The sequence below is a fragment of the Diabrotica virgifera genome, chromosome 1 (assembly GCF_917563875.1).
Source record: "Diabrotica virgifera virgifera chromosome 1, PGI_DIABVI_V3a".
NCBI lineage: Eukaryota > Metazoa > Arthropoda > Insecta > Coleoptera > Chrysomelidae > Diabrotica > Diabrotica virgifera.
Window position 1 is genome coordinate 199,952,376 of NC_065443.1, and position 21,312 is coordinate 199,973,687.

Sequence of the window (21,312 nt, forward strand, 5' to 3'; positions counted from 1 at the left end):
CTAAATTATCTTATGTTATACCACAGCCTCCTACATTTACAAGCCATGAAGTAGAAATTTGGCAACGTCAAATGGTAGTCCTATTCGAATGTGGCCAGCTGATTGCAGTGCATTGTAAATGTGTGGCAGCTATGTGTAAATTATATTTTTGTACTTAATATTAAGTGTTTTTATGTGTCTAGGAAGTTATTTAAGTTATCTTATTGGACTAATATTATTGATATTGTACTATAGGTTGAGATAAACTCAAAGTACCTAAGTAAAAACAAATAACATCAACATTGTTACGTTCTGTGTCGAATTTTTTTCTCAGTATTTACAAAGAATCTTTGGTATTTATTAGCGCAATGTTTAAATATTTTTTATATTGTTCTGCGGTTAATATCGTAATAGTCGAAATGCCACGAAAGCTTAATTACACCAGGTCTATACACCAGCATTCTGAAGTTGGAAGGGCCTGAAAGCACAATATAGATCATAAAACATTTCTATGGCAAATCTTGAAAGTGATCAGTATTATGTAAACTTTACAAAAAAATGTATTTGTGAACAAAGCGCAAAATATATTTATTTTGTTGCATCAAAAATCTTAAGCAATATAATTTTAAATAATTTTACTAAAAATGAAAATAATAAGTGAACATGCAAAAAAAGCAGATAGGTAAACACAAAAATAAAAAAAAAATAAAAGGAACTGTTGAAACTGTACTAAAAAAAAGGAAATTATCAACATTAACAAAATAATAGTCATTTTTAGTCAAGTCCAACTTAAGTGGCGTTCAGACTGATTGTTATCTCTCAATATAATGTTTCAAATCAGTATCGTTAACTTTGTAAAATTTACTAGGTATTCTTATCGACAATAATCGTAAATGGTCCTTGCATACTGATTCCCTAGAAAGAAACTAACCTCAGTAACTAGCCTTCCTTAAGGGGGAAGTCTACTGTGACAAGAGAAAAAACAGGCCGATTTTCCGGATTTTTTTCCTAACAAAATATGACTCGTACATTAAATTAATTTAAACTGCCATCTTTATTATATATTCAAGTATTTGTGAAAAAATTTCAAGTTGAAATATTCAAAATTGCCGTCGTGGCACTCCTTCAAGCGCAGGTCCGTTTTTTTAGGTGCCCAAACGGTGTACATGAAACCAGGCCTGATCACGCCTGGGTGATCTGAAACAAAAAACAAAATATGGTTATCATCTACATTGTACTGACTCTCGTGTGACGGAGAATTTTTTTGATATCGTTTTTTGTTGAATTGTTATAAACAATAATAACATAAAATTTGGGCAAAAAAATAGAAAAAAATTTCAAGAATTTTTTTTCGGCCCCGAAATTTTTAATCGACAAAATCCTCCGTCAGACGAGAGTCAATACTATGTAGATGATAACCATATTTTGTTTTTTTGTTTCAGATCACCCAGACGTGAGATTTCATGTACACCGTTTGGGCACCAAAAAAAAACGGACCTGCGCTTGAAGGAGTGCCACGACGGCAATTTTGAATATTTCGACTTGAAAATTTCTTTACAAATACTTTAATATATAATAAAGATGACGGTTTGATTTAATTTAATGTACGAGTCATATTTTGTTAGAAAAAAATCCGGAAAATCGGCCTGTTTTTCCTTTGTCACAGTAGACTTCCCCCTTAAGTAAGAAACTTGCTTTGTAATAAGATCTGTTTCAAAGGAAATAAATTTATCATCTGCAAAAATGGCATATGTATCATTGTTTAAGTATCATCTTTGATATGGGCATCATTTTTGGGGTTCTGGTACAGCTGCCCAATTTGATGCTACTTACTTTTAAATTACAAAAATGAGCAATTCGTTATCTATTTGATATCAAAAAACAAATCATTGCAAGACCTACTTAAAAATCGCGGAATTTTGAGGCATTCCTCTATAGTGTATATTATACATTTTAGAAACTGCTTGTTGGATTCACGAGCATCTAAACATTTTTCCTGAAATACCTGATAATGGCTACTCTTTTTAATTTTACTAATTATTTAAGATTGTTTTATTCTGTTGGTTTATATTTTCATACTATGTCACTTTTTTGTTAGCTTTGTCCATAAAATTATACAATTTTCAGTGACAATAGTGATTACAGCGTTAAATTAAGTTAGAACGTAAGCCTTCCGTTTGTTATTGTAATAATAATAATAAAATAAATTAATAACATAACAAAATTAATAACACATATAAGTTGTGCACTGAGCTAGAAAAGTATCTAATGAAAAGTGTTTTTAATACTTTAAAGAATATTGTAATTCATAATGCTTGATTTACGACTCCCTGTATGCAGTTTTATGGATTGTATATTGAGTGCAGACCCGCATTTTATCTTAATTTACTAGGTACTACATATTATTAATTATTAAAACACCAGATTTTAAAAATTAAAAATATTGACTATTCCTATGCATTTCTAACATTTGTATGAAAAATAAATAATATTACTAAAAAGTTTAACTTATTTATTTCATACTTTCCTTTTTAAATTTCAATTTAATTAAAATTTTAAAAAGAGATTCATGCATTTTATTTAAAATATTCCGTTATCAAACGGACCACCGATTTTTCTTCGTAGGACTACCTAAATCACGTGTTGCGACGTTGCCTTTTTTACTTCGTGGCTTGTAAATTAGGAGGCTGTGGTTATATTTATCTTCTCTCGTGGTTTCAGTATCTTTTAGTTGATTCTAAACGGGAAAAAATATTAGGAAAAGGAATTAAATAGAAATATAAAATAAGCATACAGAATTGTCTTTTATTATCAAAATCAATACTCTAAAAATTGATCCAATTAAAACCTGTGGACACAGCTGTCCGAATGAAATTTTTACCACTTAAATTTATTCTAGTTCAAATAACAATTTATCGGTTTGTTCCCGATGACTTTGATAAAACAAGCTAAACAAACAAATTTAGGTATTCGCAACATTACTTATACTTCCTATTTAAGTTTTGAAATATTGGAATCTTAATTCATATGCTTTTACTCAAAATTTTAGTTTCCGAACATAAAAATATCTTTCACATAAATTGACTGACCTTTTGCTTCACTCACTCTGACGTCTTCTCTTGACCCAAAACAGCTCTCCCTTGTTAACTATGTTAGGCTACCCATCAAAGCCCTCTCCGTTCTCAAGTTTCAATCTAGCAGCACACCAGCACCAATTCTTCAACAAAAACAACGAGCCCGGCCTCTTTTAACCAGCACTCGATTCAAACAGCTCCAAAAATTCTCTCCTCTCCTTCTCACAATAATACAGAATCAAAGAGGTATTTCGTCTCAATTTGATCTGTCTCTCGTTTCACTTTTCAGCTCTATTCTCCACTATCAAACAACCACTGGTACTTGCTATCTAACTATCCACGAAAACGTTGACTGCTCTTCAGCGATGCCAATAACATAATAACCTTTTCTTTTTCAAACTGTCTCAACTTTCAAGCTTCTCTTTCCCCATTCCAAATTTCCTAGCCAATCAGAAACATCTATCTCTTCACCTTCCTCTCTTTTCATTCGAAAACAAACAGTCATTCTTTCAAAAATATCCCTACCATCATAATTACTTTCGGGGAATTCTACAACATTTACTCGAGGTTAAACAAAAAGAGATTAAAATTCCAAACTTTCTTTTAAACTATTTTTCTAGAAACTGATAATTACCTCTACCTGTAGATTCTACCTTTTCCGTAATAAACAATCTTTTTACATTATAATCCTAAATAAATCTTTCTTTCACTTTAATTATTCACAAAAGTCTTTAGTTCTTCATCGAAAAGCTCATTAGAGGAGAAGCCCACTTACATGCTAGCTAACTTCTAATAAATATTTACAAATCAATATACAGGGTGTACCAAATTTATGTGCCCGCGTTATATAAAAAAATAATTTTTTTATTCTATCTTTGATTGATAAATTGAAACACAATAGTATATATTATTTATAATAATAAATTTGTCTTTTTCTATTATATTTGCAAAATCTAATGTATAGTACGTATTTTTTTCTTTTCCTTTAATTAAGAAAAAGTTACTTACAACAAGAGTATCGCCAGGTCACGTGATTTTTCTCGAGCGAACGGACTCGCCCAGTTACAACAGAGGACGCAAACAGCTATCGGTATACGCTCTTTGTCACACTGGTGTTTATCTATAGCACTTTTCATTTATATGCACGTGTAATTTGTTTGATCACATGGCAGTTGGAAAATTTCACCAAAAAAACCTGTCTTTTTTAGAATATTTAGTTTTAATTTTAAAAAATACCCTGTCAAAATAACAATTGCACCTCCCTGTCCGGAAGGAATGTACATAGCTATGCATGTATAGTTGTATATTTTACACTTGTTAATAGTATGTACAGATTCAGATGAAATCTTCTCAAGTTCAGATGCATCCCCTGAAAATAATGCTGGGACGCCCATGCAAGTATCTTGCAGAGTTAAAATCGCCCTCAAATCGACTGGCCTGTTTATTTTCTTTATATTTGAATATTTAAATTTACTTTAAAGTCACGTCAATGATATTTTTTGTAATAACAATGTTTACCCTTTTTTTAAATTTGGTGGGGATTTTTGGGGAAAATAACCGCTACCCTCCATCCAGACCGGCATTTTTGTATTAAATTGGAAAAGACTGCAAGACTTGTACACACTTCTGAATAGGTCAAAACGGCAAACAGGTGTATGTTTTCAAAAAACTTTTGATAGTGTGTAAAAAATATATTTTATATCAGCTAGTTTTAAGTACTTTCAACACATAACGTGCCATCATCAGAGCTTCCTAAAAGGACATATTTAAGATAAGATTTTTTCCTATAAAAAATGAGTGAAAAACTTACGTCCTCTTAAAATACCTTCATAGAAGAGCAATTGCTTAACAACACAACAAAAAACATGAATACTGGGCAAAAGCCACAGATATAGGGTAATCACCCTTTACAGTGAATAGAATCACATCTAAATTCTTTTATTAATTTATAAAGACAACATGGCTGAGTCACGTGGGCTCAAAATGGTCTGACTCAGCCATGTTGTCTTTATAAATTAATAAAAGAATTTAGATGTGATTCTATTCACTGTAAAGGGTGATTACCCTATATCTGTGGCTTTTGCCCAGTATTCATGTTTTTTGTTGTGTTGTTAAGCAATTGCTCTTCTATGAAGGTATTTTAAGAGGACGTAAGTTTTTCACTCATTTTTTATAGGAAAAAATCTTATCTTAAATATGTCCTTTTAGGAAGCTCTGATGATGGCACGTTATGTGTTGAAAGTACTTAAAACTAGCTGATATAAATTATATTTTTTACACACTATCAAAAGTTTTTTGAAAACATACACCTGTTTGCCGTTTTGACCTATTTTTGTATTAGGCTATCATGGAAAAGTCACCTGAAAAATTTTCAGGTTGCCTAAAATACCTACTCAAAAATGTCTCACAGCTCTTATACTATAATGGTTATTCGTTCAATAAACATTTATTTCTGTTTTATGACAGCAGTAGAATGTTTTTTGAATTAAATAAATTACATACATTCTTTTTGTGTCAATTAATTTAATTAAAATTTTTTTTGGAAACCCTATATAAATAATTATCTTAATGTTTATATTACTGAATAGAGAATTGAATAACCTTGGAAATGAGCTAGCACACGACCCCTATTCTCATTAAAAAATAGTCGATTACGTCATCACGCCTAGATGGATGACGTCACTAGTAACTAGTATGATATATGTCAAAAAATCCTAATTTAAAAATCGAATAACTTTTGTATTTTACATTTTTTCTAATTCTGTAAATAAAGCAGTTTGCAGGGGGGTCAAAATATAGTGAATAACCCTGTACATATTCTTTATAGATTATCGTAATGCGTTCGACAGGGTCAAGTGGAGATACTTATGGCGAATACTAAAAGAAGTAGGCGTACCACAACACCTTATTTCGCTTATAATAGGGAACTTGCACATTTTTTTTATTAGATAATAATGTTCAGTTTTGTTTAAAAATGAGATTTCCAAAATTTCACGCTTCAAAAACTCGTAATAACTTAGAAATACATATTTAAAGTCTTCAGCGGTATAAAATAGTTCAAACGGCACGTGACGTCACATAGTTTTGCATTAGTTTTGATTATGGTTATATTTCGCTGTGTCTAGGTACACGCTAACGTGTACGCAAATAAAAAAGTTTGGTTGACGCGAATTAAACTTCATCAAGCCAGTGACGTCATTATTTAGCTTGCGCAGTTACTATATATTTTGGTACATGCTATTTTGATATGTTTAGTGTTTGTTTGATGGAAACATATTTGTTAAGAGACGGGAAGCAGAACTATTCAGATGTTTCAAACTTAATTGTAATAAATCAATGTGTATATATAAAAGTATATATTTAGGTTAGCAAAATAATTATATGTATTTAGTTGACATGACATGTAGGTACAAAATATTGTTAAAATAATTTTTATACATAAGTGAATTATTATAATCAACTATTCTAAATGCAAAATAAGCCACAATTTAACTAAAAAAAATATTTTATTAACGTTTAGACGTCCAAATCGGATGTCATTGTCAAAATACAAAAATTAGTCAGATTAAATAAATTATTGGAAAAAATATTTTACTAAGCAACAACATTTTTGTTTAATTTAATAATATTTTGTATTTCGACAACGACATCCGGTTTAGAAGTCGAAACGTTAATAAAATCAATTTTTTAGTTAAATTGTGGCTTGGTTCCCATTTAGAATAGTTGATTACAAAAATGCCACAAGGATAATAGCTTTAAAACAAGTTAATTATTATTGTGAAAGCTTTAGCTCTTCCTTTTATTTTAATCTTTTACGGTAATACTATTTCATTTATAACTAAAAAAAATATATATTAATTTATAGTCTCTTATCTTTTGCGTACTGTTTTAAAATGTTCTTAAACTCATTAAAAGAACTAAATAATTGTCCGCACTCCGTAGTTAATTTAAAAACAAACACTAAACAAATAAAAAATAAGAAATCACTGACACTCTAACTTTTTTATTTGCGTACACGTTAGCGTATACCTAGACATAACCTTATATTTAGGTATATTCTTCTTCTCATTCTTTAGTTTATTGGCCTCCACCTACTTGGGTATTTGGCAAGCTCATCGTCGTGGAATAAGTCAAAAATATTTATATTCTAATGACATTTATCGTATGTCATTGTAATAATATATACCAGTTTGTTAAAATTGTAGTTTTATACTGTTTTTGAAGGAAAGGAACGAAGGTTTACTATTGAAAGTAAAACCATTTTGTAAAAGTACAAATTTTCTATGAATAGGTCAAACGATCAAAAACACTTGTAACGTCACATAAATGTATTTTCTACTGACGTTTATAACGTCTAATTTAAAATTCTGTTTACTTTATTGGAAAAATGTAAATGTAAAACCAAGTGACGTCACGATGCGTTTTGGACCACCTGTTTGAATTTGAATTTTTAATCGTCTTTAGGGGCCAAACGAAAGACAAACAAAACTTTTTTATCTTTGATACATGTTTTAAATTATGTTCTGTTGTGATTTATAACATTTTTTTCGAATTTAAAAATGTATGCAAGTTCCCTATTGAACTATACGAACACACTACTGACTACTGGATCAGTTAAAGTGCTTGACACACTTTCAAACGAATTTCATCCAGAACGGGGTGTCAGACGGGGATGTATACTATCTTCACAATTACTCAATATATATGGGGAGAATATTATGAGAAGAGCACTTGAAGGATGGGAAAAAGGCATCTCAATAAATGGTCATAAAATAAACAACCTACGTTTCGCAGATGACACAGCCCTTCTTGCAAATAGTCAAGTAAATACAAGGAAAAGTAGAAGGCCGAAGATCACGAGGAAGATCCCAACAAGATATATCGATGAAATTACAGGAATATGCAAAAGACCTATGGAGAAGAACAATACACGACATCACGTCGATCACTACACTCCCTCCGGGGGGTCTCCCAGATTGAAGAGAGGGAATACTCCTTAAATACGTATACGACAATGCAACTATGCATATTAATGTAGCAGAAGGCCTAACAAGATGCAAAATAAGAACGGAAAGAGGTGTTATACAGGGAGACCATATCTCCAAAATTATGTTCCCTTGCATTAGAAGATGTGTTAAAGAAGTTAAATTGGGAATAACGTGGAATTAAAATTGATGACAGACTATTAAGTCATCTAAGATTTGCCGATGACAGAGTACTCATAAGCAACAATACAAAGGAACTAATCTACATGCTAAACAAAAGCTTAAACGAGAATCTGAGAAAATCTGTTCAAAAATTAATTTAAATAAAACAAAAGTGATGGCAAATCAAAATATCACAATCGACTTGGAAGATGGAAGTGAGATCAAAACTGTCGAAGAGTATATTTTTATACCTAGGTCACATGATCAAACTAAGCAAACAGAATCAAACGGCAGAGATAACTAGAAGAATCCGAATGACTTGGGCAGCAGTAGCAAGACTCAGTGTCGAAAAACAAAAATTTACCAATAAATCTAAAAACGGGTATTCAACAGATGTATGCTACCAGTTATTACTTATGGAATGTAGACCATGACATTTATAGAGTTGTTAGCCAATAGATAAAGAACAACACAGAGGGTCATTGAACGAGCTATGTTAAGAGTATCTCTGAGAAAACATATATACGAAACTAGGACGTCCGAAGCAGGACGAAGGTGGAAGATGTAATTGGAAGAATTGCGCAAATGAAATGGAACTGGACAGGATACGTGGCACGACAAAACATCGAAAGGTGGACGAGAAACATTGTACATTGATACAACTAAATATCTTTGAAACAAAAGCAATGCCATTCATAAATCTTTGTCTACAAGTACAATGACATATGACGCATATGATGCCATATTTGTTGTAACTACTCTTCTTCCGGATTCACCGGAAATGCCCTCAACTTATTTAATAAAGGTATACTCGGAATAATTTGCATTCAAAAAATTTCTTACTGTCGATAATAGTGGGGAAGTCTGGGTCTTGTGGACACCAAAAATTTTGTGGTAACTGGCCACATTCTTTTTCAGGTCTGGCCATTTGCATGTGTAGCCTCAACTGTATGAATCATGTGGTTATTTACTGAATCTAAATACATACTTATTAAGTCTCTGTCTATCAAAAATGGGCCTATAAGCCTATTTTATGCAACTTCCATCAATATATTCAACTTTTTGGATGCTTTTCTATCACTTACTAATACTCAATATGTACTATCTTTTTCACTTAAGGGGATGAGTACAAAATTTTTCACTAACGCTATTCAAATGCATTAATATTTTTCGAATCCTGAGAAAACTAATAAGTATTTTTGAAAAATATAAACTCATAATGAAAGATTACATTATTATCGAGGACTGAAAGTCCCTGAGAACCTCTATAATGTTTATTTTAATAAGTTACAGGGGTGAAAATAAAAGTGAAAATTAAGTGTGATTTTTAATTGCAAATATTTCATGCCAAAGAAACTTTTTATTTTTTCTGAGGCACTTTCGGCCCTCGGTAATAAAGTAATCTATCAGTCTGCGTTTAAATTTTTCAAAAATACGTATTAGTTATCAGGATTCGAAAAAAAATGAATACATTTAAAACACATTGAAAATTTTGACAGGCGTCAAAATTTTGCATTATGCTCCTTTCCCCTTAAATTAACCATTTTTATTTTACAACTCATTAAGTACTGTGACTTGGTTCGCCAACAGTTACCTACTAGATAATTCTCGTTTATTTTTGGCCTTACAGACAGGACACTAAGTCTCCCATTTAAATAACTAAAATCGTTTTAAAAAGACTAAAAATGGTACTACTTAAGTAAGAAGTAAGAATAAGCATAAACAGCCATAAAAAGCGGCTTAAAAGGGTTCTGTGTCATCTTCTATACTATGCCCAATCATGATATACTGGATAATAGGAACAGTAAATGATGATCTAATATACATTAGAGAGAACCTGTACAACAAATCAAAAAACCCAAAATTTGCAGACATGGAAAAAAATTTTGAAGTTGAAGATACCTTAGATAGTTATAATGATTCGAATAAATTTAAATTAGACCAAAAACTGAAAAGGAAATGAAAAATGGAGATAAATTTATACAGAAATCGGGTATAATACGGCAAACAAAAGAGGATATTAAAAGAATATAAATACGAGAATACCACAGGAACATAGCTTAGCATCACAAGAAAGCATAGCATAGACGCTACTAGAGAAAACAGATGTTGAATATTAGTATTTTAACCTAAATAGACATAAATAAATATTTAGTAGAAAAAAACAGTAAAATCCTTTATAAAAGGTATATTTAAAATCCCTAAAAAGGGCTACATCACAATCACATAACTAGTTTTCGACTGGTTTACCAGTCAGCATCAATGCTTACCTAAAATGAATATAACCTGGTAAAATCATGCAAAGATATTGACATTTTTACTACGGTTAAGAAAAGTTGTAGGGTATATATATATATATATATATATATATATATATATATATATATATATATATCAAGCAGTGATTCTTGAGGATGCAGTCTATTTTGGCCCACAAGACAAAGAAAACTCTTTGACTTACTGTCAAGCTTTCGAATTTATTTTAATTCTTTTTCAAGACATCTGTTGACAAAAATATACAATTATAAAAATTATGTAGGTACTTACAATTTTCTTAATTACTTACTAGTCATGAGATTACATTGAAAAAATTTGAAACTTTACTAAAAGGACAATTATGCACATAGGTATGAAAAATTATTTTTAAAAACTTCAGTTATGTTGTCATGTTTGAAATATGTCATGAAATATGTAAAGTGTATACACTTTATATAGGAGGAAAGTAAAACTAGTAACAACATATTTTTTATTTTTTTTATTAGATTTTATTAGATTGATCTATGAAAAAAAAATTAATAAATAAAAATTGTAAGTACCTACATAATTTTTATAATTGTATATTTTTGTCAACAGATGTCTTGAAAAAAAAAAAAAAAAAGAATTAAAATAAATTCGAAAGCTTGACAGTAAGTCAAAGAGTTTTCTTTGTCTTGTGAGCCAAAATAGACTGCATCCTCAAGAATCACTGCTTGATATTTGAATATACAGTCAAGAATACCATAATCTTATATATATATATATATATATATATATATATATATATATATAAAACAGATGAAATAGAGAATGTGGAAAAATCCCCTTACGAACAATTCACACATTATATATATATATATATATATATATATATATATATATATATATATATATATATATATATATATATATATATATATATATATATATATATATATATATATATAATATATTTTTGTTATATTCTTCCCACATATTCTTGTTAATAATTATATCTTGGTGGTTAGCATGTACATTTCACGTGAGTATAACCTACAACTTTTCTTAACCGTAGTCAAAATTTCAATATCTTTGCACTATTTTACCAGGTTATATTCATTTTAGATAAGCACTGATGATGACTGGTAAACCAGTCGAAAACTAGTTATGTGATTGTGATGTAGCCCTTTTTAGGGATTTTAAATATACCTTTTATAAAGGATTTTACTGTTTTTTGTATTACATGGTATACAGCCAACTACAGGAAAACTTTTTCCGTGTGGTTTTTTTTTTAAATTTAGTACTATTTCGGAATCTAAATGAACTATTGACACCATACCTGCTTAGCGATTTTGTCCCAAACACTTTCACCTCCTTTGGGCCAAAAGAAATTTTCCAGCGATTTAAAGCCCATATTGATTTCGGAAATTTTTCCTACCCCAAAAGGGATAAAGTATTTTGCAATGGAACTTATATCTGGTCTGATACTGTCAGTTCCTTGACTCCGCAGAGGATAACCGTTTATCTCAGAACAATGCATGAGAGCCCTTACAGTTGTTTTATTTGTTATTTTCACAGCTAAAAATATTCAAAAAAATATGATATGCTAGTGTTTATACCTACTAGTAAACCTTCATCAGACTATGTAGGTGATGCTATAAATTTAGAAAATACGTTGCAATAACTGTGCCGTAAATAATGAAATGTAATTAAAATTCAACTGTTTTCATTTATATTATATTTATTGTCGGCTTAATGTGAAAAATGACTAAGTCTAAAATACCCGATTTTACAGGAGAGACAAAAAACCAACTCTGTCTTACTCCACTTTTATAAAAACAAAATATAATGTGAAAATTGCACAACTCCCCTAAACAATAATTTAAACTCATGTTTTTAGTAATCAATTTAATTGTTGAGTCAATCGAATGAACGTGTACTCACATGTTTGCAATAAAAACCATTTTTATTTTATAAACCGCGAAAATCGGCAATATATTTGAACGGTTTGGTAACCAAAAAATATTGGACTTATGCAGATTTGATTGTCAAAATTAACAGACATGTGCAGATTTCATTTTCACATTAAATGTAATTTTCACATAAAAATGAGAAATCTAACAAACTATATTAGAAGAAATCAGAGTTGTATATAGATTTGGATGCTATCCAACTCTAAAATTGATTATTTTGGAATTACACATTTTTCACATTAACGCGACGATATGCTTAAAATTATACGAGCAGATTACGGAATATCTTTATATTACATCAGAATATGTCGGAAATACCATTAGTCAAACTTGAAGTCAGAGTCTTATCATACCAGCCTACGAGTAAAGACGTTAAATTCTAATTAATATTCGCTTACAGTTTTTGCAAAAGTTAAAAACGCGTTTTGTGAATGTGTTATTTTAACGATAAACATTGGTAACGTGATTTTATTTAAATACATATTATAGACGACTTCAAAAATAGGCCAGTATTTACTGGCCCCAAATAATTGATATTTTGGCATACAAAATATCAATTTCTACATCATGGCATCCTCATCTACGTCAACTAAACCTAGTTCTACACCAGATCAACAATCTTTAGAACCTAAAAGCTACTCTTCCGTAACCAGACAACCAACCGCTAATGTTTTCCCATCAAGAAACCAAGCAATTGTGTTCGACGCAATTGACAACACCAAAATTGAAGATTACCTCCACAGTTTAAGCCAAATTATTCGACCAATAAATATTATTTTCTGTTCAAAGCTATCCAACAACAGAATGTGCATTTACTAAGCAAATGAAAAATTAGTGGACGACTTTATTACCAACCACGGAAAAATCAAAGTTAATCAACAACTCTTACAAGCGCGACGACTAATCACACCCAGCCAACGACTAGTACTCTCAGGCGTATGTCCATCTATTCCACACTCAATCTTAGAATCCGAATTGCAAGCACTTGGTGTCAACCTTTTGTCACCCTTATCATTTCTCCGTATAGGGACTTCCAGTCCTGAGTTCCAGCATATATTAAGCTTTAGGCGACAAACCTATATATCCCCTTTAACCAGCCATACCTTACCCGATTCTTTTATTATAACCCACGAGGAGACATCATATAGAATATGGATATCTTTAGACAACCAGACTTGTTATATATGCAAAAACACCAAGCATTCAGCAAAAGACTGTCCAACAAAGGCATCTGTATCAGGTGACACCACCAATTCCTCAAAATACAGATTCAGGTGAGAACTCTATTGAAAATAATTACAATCAGGCGACTAAAGAACTAACGAGTGGCATCGCACAAAATAAAACCGAACTTAACGATCAAGTTGTACAAAATGAAACACTAAGCACAGAACTCCAAACTAACCAAATAGAATCAGATACAATATCACAAAAACGCACAGTTTCTGAGCGCTCTCCAACTCCTTCATCAGAACACGCTTTTGAAGTACCAAAAAACAAAGAGAAAAAGACTAAATTAAACCAAGGCAATAAACCAAAAAAGACGTTAGAGGAAATGCTGAAACCTACAGAAGAATTATTTAGAGACCAAAATTCCAGTTATCCCTTAAACTATGATCAACTAATAGATTTCTTCGAAAATTGTACAGGCTCTTCCGACCCAATAAGCATTACAAAAATGTATACCAATGAAATTTCTGAAGTTACAGACCTACTGACAAAAATTTATCCTAAACTAATTGACCGAAAAATTAAAAGTACATGTACCCGAATAAGAAATAAAATTTTACGACAGATTGATCCGGACTTCCATACCGAACCAGAAAGCGACGCCTCTACGGACACATATTAAAATATCAATATCATTCACTAGTTTAATTCAATGGAATCTGAATGGGTATTACACCCATTTAGAAATGTTGCAAATACTAATCTCAAAATACAGACCAATGATTCTATGTTTACAAGAAACTAATTTTAAAAACAACACTGCACATAAACTAAAAAACTTTAATTGTTTCTTTAAAAATCGACAACATGCTCAAATCGCCAGTGGAGGAGTAGCCATATACATAAAGGACGACATTAATAGCACAGCAATACCACTAGAAACAAACATTGAGGCAATTGCAGTCAGAATCAAAGACGTAACTAGTTTTTCCGTATGTAACATATACATCCCCCCCAATCAAGAACTTAACCATAACGAAATATCGGATCTTTTAGAACAAATACTTACTCCACGATTAATTGTCGGGGACTTCAACGCACATAATCCTTTATGGGGTTCAAAAAAATTAACACATCTTGGTAGAAAAATAGAAGTACTTCTGGAAAAACTCAACCTAAATTTACTTAATGATGGACAAGATACCCGTTTCGACATAAGAACGGGCGAGGGTTCTGCTATCGACCTATCTATATGTGAACCATCAATAACGCATACACTTTCATGGTATGTATTACCAGAGCCATACGACAGCGACCATTATCCTATTTTAATCCATAACGAAGATGCATCTACAGCTATACCAGAAGCAAAATGGAACTTAAAAAATGCGGATTGGACGAAATTTCAAAATCATATCGAACGTAACTTGCATGCCATAAATGAAAATAGTAATGTGAACGAAGAGGTAGATTTCATTACAAAACTAATAGTAGATTCAGCAGATAAAAATATTGGAAAAATTAACTTCAATAGTAAATTCCATCCAGTTCCTTGGTGGAATCATGAATGTCGACAAGTAATACAACAATCCAAAAAAGCGTTTAATAAATTCAAACGACAGAAAAATGAACAAAACTCTTTAGAATTTAAACGATTAAGAGCTATATCGAGTGGGAAACATACTTTAGAAACCTATTGCAAGAGAATAGACAGGAATATGTAAGGCAAACCATCATCGCCCCAAACAACCTGGAACAACTAGAAGATATAACTATTCGAGAACTAGAACAAACGTTAAGAGAAATGAAAAACAATAAAGCTCCTGGTCCCGGAGGTATTCCAATTGAACTCATTAAGCACAGCACGACACAGGCAAAAGAAATTTTAGTTGAAATATTCAACGGATGCCTTTCAGGCAATAGTGGCGTGCCCTCTGAGTGAAAAAACTCCATAACTACCCCTATATACAAAAAGGGTGGTAGAAAAAATTGTAATAATTACAGAGGCATTAGTGTGACCAGCTCAGTTGGAAGACTGTACGGACGAATAATAAAGAAACGGATAGAAAAGGAGTGGCAAGATTCCGAAGAACAAAGTGGATTTAGGGCAGGTAGATCATGCACAGATAACATTTTCTGCATAAGGCAATTACTAGAAAAACGTTCTGCTAGAAATCTAGAAACTCACATGGTATTTGTAGACTTAAAAAAAGCATACGATACCGTTCCCAGAGAAAAAATGTTTGAGGTATTACAACAAACCACTTTAAATAGAAAATACATCCAAACAATAAAAGATCTCTATGCTAATGCAACAACAGCAATTAAAATTGGAACGAAACTTTCAAATACCTTTGAAACTTCGAAAGGCCTTTTGCAGGGATGCTGTCTGTCGCCCACTTTATTTAAAATTTACCTTACACATGTGTTAAAATATTGGACTAGGAAATGCCAAACAATGGGGATACCAGTAGGAGATTCTTATTTGTATACGTTGCTATTTGCTGACGACCAAGTTGTGATTGCTGCTGATAAAGATGACGCCAGTTACATGATTAGAAAATTGAAAGAGGAGTACCAAAAATGGGGTTTGGAAATGAGCATGGAGAAAACTGAATACCTTGTAGTCGGAGGTGATACTGAAGACTTAAAATTAGAAGGGGAATACATAAAAGGATGTGATGAATTTAAATATCTAGGTTCAATTTTTGACAAAAACTCCACATGCGATCAAGATATAGAATATCGAATAAGCCAAGGAAGAAAAGCTATAAAACAGCTAAATGGCATTTGGTGGAGTACAGGACTGCAGAATCAGACAAAGAAAAAAATCTACCAAACTATCGTGGAAGGAATTGTCCTGTACAACTCGGAAGTGTGGGAAGTAAAAGACCGACAAAATAAAAGACTTCAAGCTTTAGAAATGGACGCGCTTAGAAGAAGCTGCAGAATATCTAAACTGCAGCATATCCCAAACGAAGAAATAAAAGAAAGAATGGAAGTAGAAAAGGATATTATAGACAGAATAGAACAAAAAAGATTAATATGGTACGGGCATGTCCAGAGAATGGGACCAACAAGATGGCCCAAGAAAATGATCCAGTATGTACCACCCGAGAGAAGAAAAAGAGGCAGACCGAAGAGAACATGGATACAAGATGTAGAGAAAGCAATGAACAGTAGACAACTCAACGAGGAAGATATTCGTGACCGAAAAGCATGGCGAATAGGATGCGGGAAACGGCGAATGCTGTAGAACACCCGATATATATATAAGAGCTATAGCCAGATTTACTATCAAAAAAGCTAAGCGCGAATCTTGGAAAACATACGTTTCAACAATTGACAGTTCTACTCCAATGACAACTGTATGGAAAAAAGTAAAAAGAATATCTGGTGCAAAAGCACACAAGTCAATAAATCTGTTAGAGCAAAATAATATAATATATAAATCGCAAAAGGAAATATCAAATATACTGGCATTAGTTTATGAAAAAAATTCAAGCGACGCAAACTATTCACCAAATTTCTTAAGGAACAAAAGAAATGAAGAAAGATATACCATAGATTATGAAGATCAAAATAATAGTGAAATAAACTTTCCAATATCGATGGATGAATTAGAAGCGGTAATAAAAAACTGTAAGAACTCGTGCCCTGGACCAGATAATATACCCACTATTTTTCTAAAAAAACCTCACCTACCGATCTAAAGAACACTTACTCAGCATTTTCAACTTAATTTTCTCGAAAAGTTTATTTCCAAAATCGTGGAGAAATTCAATAATAATTCCTATTCCTAAGCAAAGTAAATCAAAATCAGATCCCGAAACATATAGGCCAATACCTCTTACTTGTAGTATGGGCAAAATGCTAGAGAAAATAATAAATAACAGACTAATGTGGTATCTGGAATCAAAAAAATTAATTATACCAGAACAGAGTGGCTTCAGAAAACATCGTTCTACTGTAGACAATCTTATTGACGTAGAATCGGAAATACATGAGGCTTTTGCAATTAAACAACATTGTATCGGAATATTTTTCGACATTAGTAAAGCCTACGATGCAGTGTAGAAATTATCAATATTAAAAACTCTTAGCGAATGGAAAATTAGAGGTAATATACTCAAATATATATCAAACTTATTAGAAAATAGACAGTTTCAAGTCAGAGTAGATGGCGTATATTCCTCAACAAGAAATCAAGAAAATGGTATACCACAGGGCTCGAACCTTAGCACAACTCTGTTTCTTATAGCTATGAACTCTATTACCGCAAAAATTAAACATCCTGTAAAAGCTAGGCTATATGCAGATGATTTGGTTATACTTTGTAGAGGAAAGAACCCAACAACCATCCATAACCATGTCCAAAAAGCCATAAATCATATTGAAGAATGGTCATCCACAAGTGGACTTCAGTTTAATACCCTTAAAACCAAAGCAGTGTGTTTTACAAAAAGTCAGCAAATACAACTGAAGAACTTATACTTAAATGGAGCACAGGTTAAATATGTAAACGAAGTTAGATTTCTCGGTATGATATTTGATCAAAAACTAACGTGGAAAATACATTTATAATATTTAAAAAAGACATGTCAGCCTGGAATAAATTTGTTACGATCACTTGCAAACAAAAAATGGGGCGCCGACTCGTCTACATTACTACATATCTACAAGGCCCTAGTACGTTCCAAACTTGACTACGGCTCAATCGTTTACAACTCCTCAAAAAAGACGTACTTAAAAACAATAGATGTGATTCAAAATACAGGTCTTCGAATTTCCTTAGGAGCACACCACACAAGTCCAATACAAACTCTATACTGGGAGACTGGAGAGATCCCACTCACGTTTAGAAGACAATATCTAAGTCTTTCTTATGCCGCTGCAGTATCCTCTAATCAAGATAACCCAGTTATACACAACGTATTTGCTGACCGCTTTAAAAGTTGTTTCCAAAACTCAAATAGAACTGATCACCCTTTTTATTACCGGATACAAACTTACTTATCAAAAATAGGTATTCATTTTCCAGACACCTACGATATTTCCGCAATCCAAACCCCTCCTCCTTGGACAATTCGCCTTCCCTCTACTGATACCAGCTTATTGCAACTAAACAAATCAGAAACGCCTGCAAGTCAAATCAATCAAGAATTTCTTAAAATATTAAGCAAATATGGTAGCTGCTTCAAAGTTTACACCGATGCCTCCAAAAACGAAGACGGAACTGGCGCAGCAATTTACTCGTCAGATTACACAGCAGCTTATAAGTTACCTTCATATACAACAACGTTCTCCGCTGAACTGTTTGCTATTCTAAAAGCATTGACTCTGATAGTTAACAAAAATAATAAGAGAAACATCATTATCACAGATTCTCTTAGCTCAATATTGGCATTAAAACAACTCTATTCTGATCATCCACTACTACTTTTCATTAAAAAGGAACTGAAATATGCAGAAAATATGAATATTAAAGTTAATTTTATTTGGGTACCATCTCATACTGGAATCGAAGGTAACGAGGTTGTGGACAAAATAGCAAAGAATGCACCTAATAACCCAAACGCAGAAGAGAACATGAAAACCCTACACACCGACTTGAAAGCATATTTCAAAGTAAATACTTTTAAAATATGGCAGGATACATGGAAGGACTCATCAACCAAGCTATACGAAGTTGACATTAACCACAATCAAATTCCACAATTCAAAAACAGAAGAGAGCAAGTAATCTTCACTCGTCTCCGGATTGGCCATACTCGATTAACCCATGACTACATACTCCAACGTGCCGATCAACCTGTGTGTGATTTGTGTAGAAGTGTCCTTAACGTAAAGCATTGTTTATTGCAGTGTCCGAAGTATAAAGTGCAACGAAAAAAGTGCAACATACCACCAACATTAAATAGTGCACTCGGAAAAGACAGTGATACAAAAAGCATCTTCACATTCCTCAGAGACTGCAACCTCTTACCAAAAATATAGTATTTTACTTTACTTTGTATAGATTTAGAGCTTTTTATAATTTCCTATTGTTATGTTTAAAATCTATTTTTAAGTTATAATTTTGTAACACAATCCATACACGCTAATAACCCTGCGTGGTTGATGCGTAATGTAAGGAAAAAAAAACTTGAAGTCAAAAGAATTATGCATTCAACAGTACTTGTACATTATTTGACATTACACCACAAAAATGAACGATCAGAAGATGATACTGATTTCTTGTAGAATGTCTAATTTACGTATTATGTTTATACAATAATTGGTGTAATTAAAATTACATTTTTAAATAAATAATGTTTTATGTTTCGATTTCCACTGAGGAAATCGTTCTCAAAAAATAAAAAATAAATTATTTTGATTATTTCATTCATAGGAGATTCTGACCGATAGAAAGCTACAGAAATAAAAATTAAACTGATTATTTTTTAATGATTTTAACTTACAATCGTATAGTAAGATATTTGATCACGTGTTTAATTCTGTCCAATCAGATTAAAATTATACTTAGAATTATCTACTGTAGAAAATTACCGATAGAATTTTTTTAAGTAGATTGTTTCTGTTTAATGGCAACCAGTTTTCTAGTTTTGACAACTGTCACATTTAAGAAAATATCCATAATATACGTATTATAAAATAATCTTACGACTATCACACGACAGTAAGAATAAATAAGAAAATAATGCTTCATTTTTACTCAAATTTGTTGTCATTGGGCAATAGCCACTCGAGCCCTGCGGGCTCTCTTGTCTATTGCCAGACAACAAATTTTCGAAAAACTGTCGCATTATTTTCAATTTATTCTCACTCTCTTGTGATATTATACCCGATAATTTTTGACAGTTTCCCGTCGTCAAGTATATTACGTCAGATACCCTTCGTTGCTTTGAAAAAATACATTCAGTGACATTAATGACAATTGATGTTTTAAAAATTATAAAAGTGATGACTTTCAACCGTCAAATATTTATAACAACTGTGTGTTTAATTGTACTAATTTGTACTTACATAAATAAATTACAATAAAATTTTGGTTTTAAACAGTTTTATTCATGAAATAATCGCAACAAATTGCACTTGATCTCTAAAATTAATATAGAATTTTAGAGCTCTTGTGCAATTACTACTGATTATCTCATTCATATAGATTCTGACCAATAGAAAGCTACAGAAATAAAAATTACAACGATTTTTTTTTCGATAATTTCCCGTCATCAAGAAGTATTACGTTAGATGCCCTTCATTGCTACGCAAAAATACATTCAGTGAGTTATTCATTATACATTCATATAAAAAGATAATTTTATTCATGAAATGATCTTACCGAATTATTTCCTCGTGACACTTTCACATAATTTCAAAAGACTAAGTTTTCAATATTTTGCTTCTTCTTAAGGTGCCGAGACCGCTTGTCGATCGTTGGCTCTCATGTTGACCAGCATATTGACAATCATTGTCTTATTTACAGCCGCACGAAATAGTTCAGTGCTAGTTTTCGCAAACCATTGGCGTAGGTTTTTATGCCAAGAAGTTGTACGGCGACCCACACATATTTTTCCCATTATCTTACCTTGCATGACAAGGTGAAGTATGTCATATTTTTCAGGGTGGCTCATTATATGGCAAAAGTATTCCAATTTACGCCTTCTAACCGTGTTCACTACTTTATAACTTGTATTCAAACGTTGCAAAACCATTTCTTTTGTGACTCTTTCT

At 31.8% G+C, this 21,312-nt stretch overlaps 1 protein-coding gene across 1 annotated transcript in view; it reads right to left on the reverse strand.

Annotated features, from left to right (window-relative positions):
* The window catches only part of LOC114332968 (uncharacterized), a 59,603-nt gene that overhangs the window by 23,628 nt on the left and 14,663 nt on the right, over positions 1-21,312 (reverse strand). The window contains exon 3 of the mRNA XM_028282776.1: positions 11,775-12,013. Within this exon, the coding sequence (XP_028138577.1) occupies positions 11,775-12,013 (239 nt within the window). The remainder of the gene's footprint in view (positions 1-11,774; positions 12,014-21,312) is intronic.